Source organism: Pygocentrus nattereri, chromosome 5 (genome assembly GCF_015220715.1).
Source record: "Pygocentrus nattereri isolate fPygNat1 chromosome 5, fPygNat1.pri, whole genome shotgun sequence".
Taxonomy (NCBI): domain Eukaryota; kingdom Metazoa; phylum Chordata; class Actinopteri; order Characiformes; family Serrasalmidae; genus Pygocentrus; species Pygocentrus nattereri.
The window spans coordinates 41,321,623-41,336,527 of NC_051215.1; the positions used below are offsets into that span (position 1 = coordinate 41,321,623).

Genomic DNA, 14,905 nt, shown 5'->3' on the forward strand with positions numbered 1-14,905 from the left:
CACTTTTGAATGTTGGTGGTGCTTTCACACTCATAGTAGCATGAGATGGACTCTACAACCCACACAAGTGGCTCAGGTAGTGCAGCTCATCCAGGATGGCACATCAATGCGAGCTGTGGCAAGAGGGTTTGCTGTGTCTGTCAGTGTAGTGTCCAGAGGCTGGAGGCACTACCAGGAGACAGGCCAGTACATCAGGAGACGTGGAGGAGGCCGTAGGAGGGTACATTCAACTTTGTCAGCACATTCAACTTTGTTTGTACAGAACAGATTTGTACAGAACAAAGTATTCAATGATAATGTTTCATTCATTCAGATCTAGGATGTGTTATTTGAGTGTTCCTTTTATTTTTTTGAGCAGTGTATTTTAGCATTATGTTTAATTATTTTGTATGTGAAGTGCCATTGGATTGCTGCTCAATGTTATTGTACACTGTGCAATGACAATAAAGGCATCTTATCTTATCTGATATTGCTTCCAAAGGCAATTTGGGACTTGTTAATGAGTGATTCAACAGAAGCGCTTCAACACAGTGAGTTTTTGTGGTTCACTGCTTCATATCTAAGCTGCTGTTTCTCCTAGATGCTTCCATTTCACAATAATAGCACTTACAGTTGTCAGGTGCAGATTTAGCAGGACAGAACTTTCACATACTGACTTGTGGAGAAGATGGCAGTGTATGACAGTGCCATGTTTAAAGTCACTGAGCTCATCAGTATTAAACAGCCAGTGCTTGTTTATTGAGTCTGCAAGGGTATGTGCTTAAATGTATCCACCTGTTAGCAATGAGAGTGGCTGAAACACCTGAACTCTATAATTAATAACTCTATAATCCCAATAATTTTGTCTTTATAGTGTATAAATGTATTAAAATGCTGTTTTTTCATGTGGTCCTCCAGACTAACATTAAGAAAGAAGTTCTGTTTCCTGATGACATCTTGGCATGTGGTATATGGTTTATATTTTCATGAAGTATCTATAAAGACTTTATTAGTAAGTAGAGGTTCTCATAAAGTAGACCAGAGTTCCAGTGCTGGTGGGCTGGAGTCCAGCATTAAAGCTTTTTTGCTCAGACACACCTGGTTCAACTCATCTGTAATTTACCAGATGCAGTAGATGCGCGAGGAGGGAAATCGCCAAACTGTGCTGGACTCCAGCCCTGTTGATCCAAAGCATAGGACTGGAAAAGGGGCCAATGAGTCATAATTAGTCATACCGTATTAGTTTCTGCTCTACAGTCAGCTCATCACTTATAGAGTGCTGTAAGCCAGGCTGAATGGAGCAGTCTCTGCGCAGAATAATGTTTTCTCTTTTTATCTTCTTTCTAATGAATATGCGAATATCTATGTGGTAACACTGTGGACTATTCATAGGGCTGCAGTGATTTTTGAATGCAGTTGACATTAAAACAGCTTTTAAGATGAAGTGGAGATCTGCATCAGCCAGATCTCCTGTGGATCCTTAAAAAGTCTTATAAAATCTTAAAATAGATTTTAAGGTCATACAAAATTAAAGTCATAAAAATGTCTGTAATTTTTTTATTTTTTATTAGTAATAGTATCCAGTTCTAAGATTAAGCCCAAAGACTAGGTTGAAAAGTGAAATCTTGGATATTAAAATATTACTGAATAGTCAACCAAAAACATCCAGCCAACAGACGTCCTGTGTGCAGAAACTGACCACTGATGAATGGTTAAAAGTCAGCAGAACTGATGAAGAAATTGATTACAATTTTCAGTAAAGACAGTAACACGTACCATGTTTGAGTTTGTGTGCATTGCTGTGCAGTGGAGGTCTTAAAAGGTGTTGTTAAGACACCAACATGCAGAAATAGGTCCGTCACTTCTCTCACATATGAGTATCTGGATCCGGCATAAAATGGCTAGGTATAGGATTTCCCTTAAATGCAGCAAAAGGTCCATTGGGATTCAGAAATGCCCAGGCTGACACATTTGGCACCATAAACACAAGCTGGCTCTGAGCGCATCAATCAGCACACACGTGGTTGGTGACAGGGAATGTGAACTTGTCTATATATAGGCTGTGTGGTGCTCAGTGATCCTCAGGTCAGATAGGGAGGTGCCTGAGTTAATGTGGACCTCCGCCTCACGCACTGTGGTGAAGAGAAGCTTTCTCATGCGCACACATATGTCATCATTCCACCCCTGCCCTTTCTGTGGGTGGGGGAAGGAACTGAGACATGCTTCTTTATCTATTAATACATTACCACCTACGCATGAGGATGCCACACTAGCAACACTGAGGAAGCAGGCGTGGCAGGTTTATTCTCTAAAGTTTCTGATTTTGGGTAATGCAGTTATTATTATTTATTTCAATATTATATCAATAACTAAAAATGGCATAATCCAATTGTTACACTTACATTCCATTTACATTCTGAATTGACAGGTTTCCTCTACTCTTAAGATCCTAATTGGACAACAACACAGTTTTCACAGATTTCACACAAAATCACTGAGAGGCATACAGTTCACGATTAAGAGTGTTCGTCAAGGGTTGTTTAGTAAAGACAGTGTTTTGTATAGAACCTTGAATGTATTTGCATGCATAAGTGGTTCTTTAGATTGATGGAGAGTGTGTTGTATATGATTCTATATAGCATCAAAAGGAGTTCTGCTATTGTCATATAATCAGTTTGTAACAATAGAAGTCCCTTTTTTTTGGTACCATATAGAAACCTTTTCGAAAAGGTTCCATAGATTGTTGAAAAAGGTGGATCTTCAAGGGTTGTTTAGTAAAGATACTGGTTCTCTCTAGAAGCATGAGTACTCAAAGAACCATTCATATTATTAAATGGTTCCTCGGATTGATTCTGAAATGTGTTGTATATGGTTCTGGGTGGAACCTTTTTTTAAAATGCATTATCTTTGCATAGTACGCTCTAAAGGTCCTAAATAGCCCCAAAAAGTGTTCTTCTGTTGGTACCAGTTTAATATCGTAACAATACTTGAATCCTTTTGGGGTGCTGTATAGGACACTTAGAATGTAATATGCAAAAATTATGGTAATAATAAAACATTGTAATGTGCCATAATATAAAATGTTCCTTACATTTGCATGGGTCACATTTTATGTTCTATTTATCTTTAAAAAGTGTTAAATTCTGCAATTAAATCGCAAATGTGCATTATGTACCCAGACTTTTTCAATATTATGCATCTGTTTTTTGTGTAGCATATCTGCCCAATTCAGTGTCCATGAACCAGCAGACTCTCACAACTGGCCAGCAGCACAGCTGCAGCTGTTTCTCTTGAGATTCAAACCAGCTTTTTATGCACTTTTTAGCAAGCTGCAACCTAATCTTTCTGTCCTTGAGGGTTGCATCTTGTTATGCTGTGTTCTTCTCTTTAACACCTCTGTGACTACACTGTGGACAGTGTTCTTGATCTGTTAGTCTTATGAGTTAGTCTTATGCCTGAAACCATTCCACTGTGGCCTTCCCATTTGTTTTAACCTTTTTGTCCCTGTTTTATTTCAAACTCACTATATTGAAGTACAAACAACAAAAATGATGTAATTGTCCAATTTTTGTCTGCAGGCCTCCATTATTGATTTTGATACCAGTCACTGTCTCTGAATTACAATGAAGAATCTCTCTCTCCCTCTCTCTCTCTTCCTCTCCCTCTCTCTTTCTTTCTTCCTCTCCCCCTCCCTCTTTTTCTTCCTCTCCGCCCCCCCTCTCCCTTCCTTTCTCTCTTTCTTTCTTCCTCCCTCCTCTCTCTCTTCCTCTTCCTCTCTTTTTCTTTCTTCCTCTCCCCCTCCCTCTTTCTCTTCCTCTCCATCCCCTCCCCTCTCTCTCTCTCTCTCTCGCTCTCTCTCTCTTTTTCTCTCTCCCTTCCTTTCTCTCTCTTTCTTTCTTCCTCCCTCCTCTCTCTCTTCCTCTCCCTCTCTCTCTCCCTCTGTCTCTCTCTCTCCCTCTCTCACTCTCCCTATCTCTTTCTTGCTTCTGCTCCCTCTCCCTCCTCTCTCTCCCTTTCTCTTGCTCTCTCTACCTCTCTCTTCCCCTCCCTCTCTATCTTTCTTCCTCTCCCTTGCTCCCCTTTCTCTCCCTCTCTCTTCCTGTCCCCCTCTCTTTCTTTCTTCCTCTAACTCTCTCTCCCTCTCTCTCTCTTCTTCTCCCTTTCTTTCTTCTCCCCCCCTCTCTCTTTTTCTTTCTTCCTCTCCCTCTCGCTCTCCCCCTCTCCCTCTCACTCTTCCTCTCACTTCCTCTCCCCCTTCCTTTCTTCCTTCCTCTCCATCTCTCTCTCTCTCTCTCTCTCTCTCTCTCCCTCTTCCTGTTTCTCAGAGTGGAGAATGCCTGTGCGAAGCTGGTGGAAGCAGCTCGGATGCTGAAGACAGACCCGTACTCGGTCCCTGCCCGAGATTACCTCATCGATGGCTCCCGTGGCATCCTCTCAGGCACATCAGACCTGCTGCTGACCTTTGATGAGGCAGAGGTACGCAGCCAATGAGCTGTGCTTGCACTAGAACTTTCAGGTGTAAACAGCAGTCTGTCTATTATTAAGAGTTATGGATGGCTTTTAAAGTTTTTGAGTAATTGTGTGAGGTCATTCAGAAGTAATGCTTTTAGTTGACTCCTTGCTTGAAAGCCTTTGCCAACATCTACTGCCATTACTGTGGTAATACTGCAAATCTGTGAAAGGTTAACACAACCGACGGCTGAATTGGATGATAAGAAACCATTTGTTCTTAATTACTTATTCTTTTTGATCCTTCGTTCAAAAATAAAAATTTAACCATTATTTAAGGTACTGAATTCTCATTCATATTTAATAATTTAAAGTTCACTTGAGCGATTAGGAACACTTAAATGGTCAGCCATGACTTCTTGATTCACCAGGGAATATATATGACATGCAACATAGGCCAAATTGCTTCAAATTGCCTGTGTCATCCATCTATATGAGACACACCAGAGAAAACAGCAGTAATGTTCAACAAACTGTTGTTGAGCTGCACAAATAAAAAAATGCCTACAGGAAAATAGCTAAACAGTTGAAAATGCCCATTCCCACTATGGTGGCAGTAGTTAAGAACTGGAGATGTTAAGAATCTGCTGGGAAGAGAATGTATGTTTATGCTGACCCCATGAACAGTTAGAAGTATGGAAGGATGGACAAAGAAACTCCAAAGATCACAGATTGGAAATTGCAGACATTAGTTAGGGGGTCACAATGTCTGCCAAACTACAATCAAACACCACGTATATAACCACAAATTATTTATGAGGGTTGCCAGAAGAAAGCATCTCTGTAAAGGACCAATAAACTCAAGCTCCTACAGTTTGCCCACTGTTATTGGAACTTTCAGTGGGACCGCGTTCTATGGTCAGATGAAAACCAAAATAGGGGTTTTGGGCAATGAACACCAGAGATGAATTTGGTGCAGACACAAAGACAGCCATGCAGAAAAGTACCCCATCAACACTGTGAAGTATGGTGGTGTTTTTCTGTGGTTTGTTGTGGGGATTGTAATGCGGGGGAGTGATGATGAGGCAGACGCACATGCTGAGAGAAGCGAGATTTATTCTAAATCAATTAGGGCTGCAATGACAAGAGAACAAGTCTGAAAGTACACAGTAACAGGTATGATGAGAGATTTAGAGACCAACCCCTTTGTGGGAATACTCACCACATTAGCCTGTCCAGGGGTCGGCGCCTTCAAATTTTGTGGTCTGACATGGCATTCACGGATGCGATGTCCCTCTTTACCACAATACAGACGAAGATATTCTTTCATACGCCACTGTCTTTCCTCATTGGTGAGTTGGAAAGATTCACACTGCATGGGCTCAGGTTTATCCGCTGTTTCAGAAATTGGGTGCACACAAGGAATATTAGTGTGAGTCCGGGTCTTGTTCTTCATAATGGTCCGGTGATGTAACAGATGATCTTTTTTTATTTTTTTTTATTATTTAAAAATTCATGATAAATCTAAATATTTTAACTTTACTATAAAGAAAATATGTTAAATTTAGGTTTGGGACCACCACCTGTATGTAATAATAATAATAAGAAGAAGAATAATAATAATATTTGACCAAGTTGAATGGGTTGGGAATTCTGAAGAATCTCCTCATAACTATTCCTAGCATCTCTCATTAAATCCATTAAATAACACTTTTATCATCGGTTTACCCTATTTGCACTATTTAATCGCAACAGTAGTGCCTCTTACTGCAGTGCTATAACACTGACTTTCCTTAGCTCTTGTCCTATCCTGTCCTAATAGGATTTAAAGTTTTGTGACTTATCAGACATATGAGCAAAATGAAAGAGGATGTGTCCTCTCAGCATTCGTGTTTTGCTGGGCTCTGTATTATCCTAATCCTCACTGTGTGCTGCATGTGTGCTGTGCCAGTGTAATAGAATTCACCCTGAGCGCATGATCTCAGGCAAACGCTGCTGAGTGCACATTGTGTCTTTTATCAGCCTTAGCTACTTTAGAAGTGGAAGAACAGCTTCAGCTGGTCACAAGACTCTATCACAAGACAAGATACGGAACTGATAAAAACTCCCCAACCCTGTGGCCACACTATGAACACATTATCTCAAACATTTACTCTCCAAAAGAGAAAAGAGAATCAGAGTCATATTCACTTGTGGTTATTTTGACACCCTTTACACTCTTGAATGAGAGGTACTGATACTTTGGACATACTGGTAATATGGTTACTTATAGTTTTTAGAAAAAGACCAGGAGGCTTTTCATTTTGTATCTATGTGGAAACACAACCTTATTCAGAATAAGTGGGTTTCTATGGCTGGCTGGTAACGTATGAAGCATCCATGAAAAGTGACAAAATAAGTTTTTATAAAGTCTGCAGTCCCAGTCCTATTTAAGCCTTTTCCTGTAGTTTTTGAGAGGGGAAATGAGAGGGCTTTGCTCTGAAATACTTTAGGATGTTGCTGCGTGCTCTTCCACTGAAATACAGTATGTCTGATTTTCTTTTCAGGTGCGTAAAGTCATCCGTGTCTGTAAAGGCATCTTGGAGTACCTGACAGTAGCAGAAGTTGTGGAGACCATGGAGGACTTAATCACGTACACTAAAAACCTGGGACCAGGTGCTTTTATTCCTGCTTTTCTCATTTATTTTGCTTCGACCAGCTACTCTGTTCATTATGTTGCTTTGAGAAAGGGAATGGCAGTTACACTGTATTATGACAGCTAAAACTACTGTAGTTTCCCAGTTACCTCTCATGGCATAAACACAACAAAAAAAAATCTTCCCCTGATGCTGATGTTGAAACTGATAGTTCCTGATATTCTTTCTTAAAAAGTGACTAAGCTTTCAAATAAGTGATTTTTTAAGTGAACTACTTCAAACAGCCACCTACGGAGAAAATAGAAGAAATGTGAAGAAACAGAGTACTGTGAAACTTCAGAGACCATCCTTCGTTTATTTACCTTCCAGTTAGTAAGCCAGTAAGTACAAGATAGTCATATTTCAGGAGATTTTTTTAGCAGAGAAAAACTAATCCACAAGCATATTGAAGAGGAAGGTCAAGGCAAATAAGTGAGACAAAGAGTTTCCTAAGTGCAAAAAATATTAACAGAGAACATGTGACTCCCAACAACCGTTCAAGACCTGGTAGACCACCAGAACTGTCAACCTCACATAAACAGTGCTTAAAGCTTCCATCTTTGAGACAGAGGAGAAAATCAAGCTCCACTCTTACTTCAGACCTGAAAAATTCTACAGCTGTTTCTGTCCATCCTTCCAACATAAGAAAACTCAATAGTATGGGGCTGAAAGGATGTGTATCTGTCAAGAAGCCCTTAGAGAAAAGAAAATTTGCAAATCAGACAGTAAAGCTGCTGGTGATCTCAGAACAACTGACTGACCACCCCATCATCATTAAATGTGTTTGGGATTACTTGGATCTTGAGAAGCAGTAAATATAACCAGCTTCTAAGACTAAACTTTGGAGGTGTGGACAAAGAGTCTTGCATAAAATAGTCTTCTGTAAAGAATGAAAGCTGTGAAAAAAGGGCATGTGTGGGCACATTAAGTACAAAAAAATATTTTATAGTTTGTTGTTGAGGCTTCTGAGTAATGTTTTCTTAAATATATGTTTTCTGTTTCTTATCCTGACACTGAGAAATGAATAACTTGTACTTTACTACTATTCTACTGTTCGGTCTTGAAGTTAATCAGATGAAGCGTGGCCTCTGACTTTTGCCTGGTAATGACGCATGAGTTATACAAAACAGCAGCTAAACTCTCACTTACAGTGCAAGTGTGTACAAAGTCAGTGTATTTCTAATCCTAGTTATGTTATAATAAGTACAATAAGTACTTGGCTAGTTGTTCTTACGTTTGCATTGGGCTACATGTGGCTGCTGTTGTTGTCATGTTATCTACTTCACTTTGTTTTATGTTGGATTGCTCTAAATGTAATTCTGAGATATTTTAGCCTTGATTTGTTACAGAATTGCATTGAATTCTTTGTGTTGTTCCAATATTCAGTCCAGCATATTTCATTAATATCAGCTCAGTACTGATACTGAGTATCACACTGGTGCCATCTCTACTTCAGATGTTTAAAATGAATATAATTTCGAGATCCGTCAGAGCCAGAGCTTCTGATCCCTGTGTCGTCTGCATACTGATATATGGACGTCCCCTCGTTATCGTTAGGAATGACAAAGATGGCCAAGATGATTGATGAGCGGCAGCAGGAGCTGACACACCAGGAGCACCGCCTGATGCTGATCAACTCCATGAACACAGTGAAGGAGCTGCTGCCTGTGCTGATATCAGGTGAGCGAGAGCGAGCCGGCAGCAGAGATGAGCTGTATGCTGTGGTCAGGCACCAGCAGTTGATATGGCAACATTGATAATTGCAGTCATTTAGTTGCTGCTGCTTAGTGAGCTTTTCCCTCACTTTCTCTTTATCTGCAGCTTTAACCAGCAGCTGAGAGTCTGATAAGAAAAAGTGGAGAGGCTTTGAAATGACAGTTTAATGCAATGTGACCTTGAGTGGTCCCCTGACATAGACTCTTTAAACAGAACAGTGAAATATGTCTCTGTTAGAGACCAAATCTATGACATTTACAATGTTATGGCAGTATTGTTAAAATATACTGAAGATGTTTAAAAGCAATAAAATACATTGAAATAATTTCCCAGTGGGTAGAGGAGAGTGGGGCCCAACCCAACGTGATTTGAGCAAGATTGGAAACCTACACATCTCTGCTACAAATGAAAATAGACTTTAGTTTGAGTGTGTATCATCTGTAAACAGTTTATCCAGTAACGTGCATGCAAATGTTCAAACTTACCCCATACCAGGGTTATTTGTAGCAGATGTAGTAGTGACAGGTGGAGGGGCTAGTTGTAACAGTCTGGTAACTCAGTGCAAACACAATTCATTCAATTCAGTTCTGTATTGTTTGAACTACACAAGCTTTCCAACCTAAATACATAAAATAATATGCATCAAAATAAATATGATTAGTGAAAAGAGATGTATCCAATATGTATCCGACATATTTATTTTTACCCACAATGTAGAAGAGAAAACATTAGCTTGACTATATGACATCTATAGTACATTTTTGCTCATAATGTTCATGAGAACTTCCTAAAAAAATGGGTGGATTGCTCTCATAATACTTTGGGTAGCCCATTTTTAATATATATAATATATATATATACACTGCAAATAAAATGGTATAGGAGTGAATTCTGTGACTTACACACACAGCTCAGATCAAAAAAACATTTAAGATGAAAGAATTCACTTTCAAGGTCTTAACATTGTTCAGGATGAATCGAGAAACAGCTCTCATTTGCTGTAGAAATTTGCAGATGTGATTGCTGTAGGAACATGAGAAGATAACTAAAAGCATGTTCTGCTTGGACCTAGAACAGGGCAATATGGCAAAATTGTAATATCGTGATACTTTAAGAAGTTTTCATGCAATTCAATATGTCACAATGTATGTATTTTTTCTGATATTGGACAAGTTGCATCAGAAAAAGTGCTTCCACATTTTTAAAAAATACAATCAAACACTATGCATCCAATGATTAATGTTCAATATGTCACACTATGATTTATATTCAACATATGCTCTCTTTGTAATCAAACACGCAGCTATTAAGTACTGTCAATATCCTCAATATGCTCAGAAAAGCGTATTATGACATACTATCACCCTAATGATGTTAAGTATTGCCCTGTCCTTCTTGAATCTGTTTAACTACAAAAACTACAAAAAACGTTCACATTGCACTTCAACATATGTTAGAGTTTGTCCTGCTCTTCTGTACTATATTGGAAGATTTTTATTTTATATCGCAAATCATGAAAAAAATCAACTCTCTCTGCCATGGGTTTTAAAAACAAGCAGGTTCCCGAACACACACTGTATATTGCGCTTGCATTGTCCTGGCACATATGTGGAGAATGTAGCAGCCATAGACTTCTATTTAAATGACAGTAATTGTACACTACTGGAATAATTCAGGTTTGAAATGTTATGATCACTGGGTTAAAACTGCAGTAGATCATTAGAACCCATCCCTTTCCTACACAAACTACTGATTTTGTGCACATTTTTTAATGCTGAATGCTATTTTGCCATTCCTCAGCTATAAAAATTTTTGTGACCACCAAGTGTGCCAAGAGCCAAGGTGTGGAGGAGGCTCTGAAGAACAGGAACTACACCTTCGAGAAGATGAGCGCTGAGATCAATGAAATCATCCGAGTGCTGCAGCTCACCTCCTGGGATGAGGATGCCTGGGCTAACAAAGTATTTCACTCATTTCAATTCATTTCAGATATGTTCTCATTATACAAATAGGCAAGAATACTGTAGACCAAAAAGTGCACAGTGTGAGCAGGATGATGACATACACCGCACCACCTTGGCTTGACACAGCCACCATCTCTCTCTGCCGTTCTGTTCTTTTTTTCCTTCTATTCATCATCGTCACACACTAAGTTCCTTCAAGCAGAGTGTATATAAAGTAGGAGAGTGCTTGTTCATTGCTAGGGTGCATCAATATGGCTATAATTGCAAACGTGATTATCACGCATATTTCCCATTTCACGGTCTGGGTCAAAATGCTGCAGCTATATGATAAATAAATGCTGTCTGAACACTTGGGAGTCACTTCCAGATCATACATGCAAGTGTTTATTGCATGGGGAAAATGCCTGAAAATTACTAATGGCCAAAATGTGTCATGTGGTAGAGAAGTGCAAATTAAGTTAGAGGACATAAAAGCTATTTCATTACTTGCTGTGTTTGTACCTTCCCTTCTCCTCAGCATGGTTATTCCTCATACTTTCTACACTGAACACTTTTTTCCGAAGCATGTATTAATTTGTTCTGTCACGTCTGATTTTCTGTTGACCCTGATGTAACCTTCTGTAAACACAGGATTTTCTTTCTTTTTGTTCTCTTTCTTTTCTGTACTCTTCCGTTCTTTTCCTCCTTGTAGAAGGTAAGGCTTCCTCTTTCCCACTGTAATGCTCTAGCATGTGGCAGACAAGTCTTTCATGCTGTTGCATACTGTGCGTGTGTGTGTGCGTGTGGTGTGTCTGTATAACGTAGGACATGTGATTGTCCTTATTGCATTCATTGTGTGGGTTGTAGCGTATGTCAGACACAGTCAACATACTGTATGTTGGTGTCTGTGGAGGATGGTTGCTCTGTAGTTCAGAAAAGCAGCCTAAAGGGGGCGAGATAACAGGCAGGACTTATCTGTCTATCTCTGTGCTTTTCATATACCTCGCCTTTTTGAATGCCATGATTACATTGTTCCATGTTTTTCTTCCTTTAACACTCTGTCCACTGCTGTCTCTCGTTGAGCCTCACTGGTACCCTGTCTCTCTTTTTAATCCATTCACTCTTTTGTCTTGTCTTCTCATAACTTATCGTTACACTTTACTGACTTGTTTCTGTAAGTGAATGGCAGTGTAGCTCTTGTTCTCCGTCTGAATCTGTTATATTAATTCATTCTGCCTGTGTAGCTTTACCCCAAATGAATGCTGTTTTTCCTGATCAGCCTGCTCTCCTAGCACTTATCTAACACAGCAAGTCTTTTTTGATGCCTGTTCTGTGTGACAATTTGAATGGTAAAAAGCCAGTATATACATACATATATACATAAATATATAAAGCCTACCTATATACAAAGATAATGATATATTATGGTCTTTTTGGTATTGTTTTCATGAGTGAAACTCCCTAGGTCTCAGCTGCATCCTCCTCTGTGGCCTATGATTGAACGCTGATTAGCTCATTGAAAGCTGGATTGATGAGTTTTCACCAGCCTGCACAAACAGCCATCAATACAACACATACATTAAGCCCAAAAGGCAAAACATTACATTTTTAATCGTCTGAACAATTAGTAATTCCACAAATAGATTCAGTAACTTAGTATGGGAGAGCTTTTCCCTTTGATTTCTATAAATGTTGAAAGCTTGTAATATGCAGACAACCTGTTACAGAAAGAAGAGACAGTGTTGTTCTATGGAGCATTGATAGATTATATTAGATCGATATATAATATAATATAATATTAGACCAAATATTCTCTGAAGGCTTTAAATCTGGACCTTGACCAGCCCAAAAATAAAAATCATGGAGAAAAGGTCAGGGAATGCCCACAATGTTTTATCATTTATCGTGCTGTCTAATGTGTAAAATTACAGACTTGTTTTGCCCAGATAGACGCCTTCACATTTGTTCAAGAACAATTAAATTAACAATCCCAAGCCTTTGGTCACCCTGTAAAAGCGCAAGGCAATATCACAGTATGTTATCAGTATGCACCAATCATGGATTTTAAAGCCCAATTCCAGGTCTGAGAAAATTGTCCAGTGGGCTTGTTTCTGGATTTTAACCGTTTTTTTCCACAGTTGTAGTCATGGCCGGTTCCACCCACTGTCTAGGTCTCCCCTATCCTATCACACAATGCTACCAATCTTGGAGGGTGAAGGCTAGTTTCTCTGCCAGCAAGCAGACGTCTGGCTTGAGAGTCTGTTGCTTTTCACTGCATTACGTGGCCAAGAATCACCTACCTTTTCTGGAAGATGGCCTGACATGCAAACCGACCAATCACAGTTTAGGCATGGCGTGAAGGAAGAGGCTATTGTAAAAATCTCAGATATATATCTTCCAGTGCTGGCAATTCTTCACTATTGCTGTCTAGAATTTAGCAAAACTTTATTTTCTGTTTGAATGAAAAAAAATGCAGCTTGAAATCAGAATCTAACTTACAGAATTCCAGTGTGGCCAGCTATGTGCTCAGAAGGTATCAGACACTTCATTCCTATGTGGGCGGGGCGTCTGAGGCTGAGACTAGCACATGCTTCCTACAAGACTGCATCTTGGTGCCAGTTACGCAATGTCGTTGGACAGCTCACTGTGCTTGGGGAAGCACAGAAAAACTACCAGTTCTGTTATGTCAGCTAACAGATGTCTGTATTGGCTTCCCAATCACTTGGCTGGCAGAGATGGGGGAGAGGGAGGGCCATCGTACCCACCCTGAACGAGCGAGGCTAATTGTGCTTTCTTGGGTTTCTGGCCACGGATGGCTGTGGCATCACAAGGGATCAAACCAGCAATCTTCCTTCAGTAGAGGAATATTTTTTAGCCTATTTAACTTTATGTGGTCTAACACATTTCCGGACATTTTTATTAGCTAGCTTTTTGACTTGTATAGTGTTAATTGGTCTATGGGCCAAAATGGCTTTTACATTTTTTAATGAAAAATAAGTTGCCTAATTAAATGAATCATAACAAAGCACTACATCTAACTTAAGAGGTGACTAGCAGTGAGTCCTGCATAATAATACTATGACAGTTTGGTACAGTTGTAGCAGCATAATTCGAAACCAGAGTGAGTGTATCTAACTCACACTTTTACTTCATAAAATTGCAACACAGATCAGCCAAAAATAACATAACAATGATAACAAGCTGATGATGTGTTTGGAGTGAAAAAACAGCCAATTAAAATCTTGACCAATTCTGATCTTGCATACCTACTCAGTATTGCGAGAAATTATGGCATTGTGCATTTCTGAGCATATCATGGGTATTGTCTGTACTTCTAGAACAGTCTATGTATCAAAAGAGAATTATATAGAGCCTACTAGTGCTAGTACTAGGAAACTACTAGTTTATAGTAACTGCATAATACTGTGTATTCTAAGTGGCCAAAGAAAATATGGCATTGCTACCAATCTGTGAGTAACTTTAGATTCCCTGGAAAAAGGACATTTTAGGCAGTTAATAGCATCTTTACTAGCTGCTTTAGTCTCCATCTGTTTTCAGCCTGCGTGCTAGACTGGATGCTTCCTATTGCTCACACATTGCTCGTAGTAATTGGAAAAGGTAGACAGTCGTGTTTGTCAGCAGGTTGTAGCAGAAGCTCATTGCATATTCACTGAGTGAGTGTTCAAAGCGTCCTCTGATCACATCATAAAGAATTGATCGGGTGCCTTCTTCTAAACACCACGCTAGGTTTATACAGAAAACACTGTGTGTGTGTATGTGGGTGGTTGAAAGCAGACTGCACATCAGATTGCCTTATAAAGCAAAAGACTGGCTCATTAGTTCCAGAGCTACATTATCAGCACCCTGTTTTGAGTGTTTAGTGTAACTGCCTGCCGGTGGCTGTGTGTTACTGAAGCAGTGCTGATTCATAAGTGTTTTGGTATTAATGCTTAATAAGGCATCACACTGGATTGTGCAGTTCCCAAACGCAACCCAACTCCAAGCTGACTCCAGCTAATAATGCAGACTAACGGAAATGACTCATCAGCTAACAAATAATCTGATCTCATTTCTTTTGAGGGTTTGAATGCAGCTGCTACTGGATACAGGGAAAAGAAGCTGGTGGAGATGGAGGGGCTGGAT

The 14,905-nt window shown here is 39.5% G+C and overlaps 1 protein-coding gene across 4 annotated transcripts in view; it reads left to right on the forward strand.

The window, feature by feature from the left end:
* vcla (vinculin a) overlaps nt 1–14,905 on the forward strand; it is a 61,031-nt gene that overhangs the window by 19,411 nt on the left and 26,715 nt on the right. For all 4 annotated transcript variants that reach the window (XM_017696542.2, XM_017696543.2, XM_017696544.2 and 1 more), the window contains exons 3-6: nt 4,305–4,455; nt 6,975–7,083; nt 8,661–8,783; nt 10,620–10,780. In XM_017696542.2, coding sequence (XP_017552031.1) covers nt 4,305–4,455; nt 6,975–7,083; nt 8,661–8,783; nt 10,620–10,780 — 544 coding nt within the window. The remainder of the gene's footprint in view (nt 1–4,304; nt 4,456–6,974; nt 7,084–8,660; nt 8,784–10,619; nt 10,781–14,905) is intronic.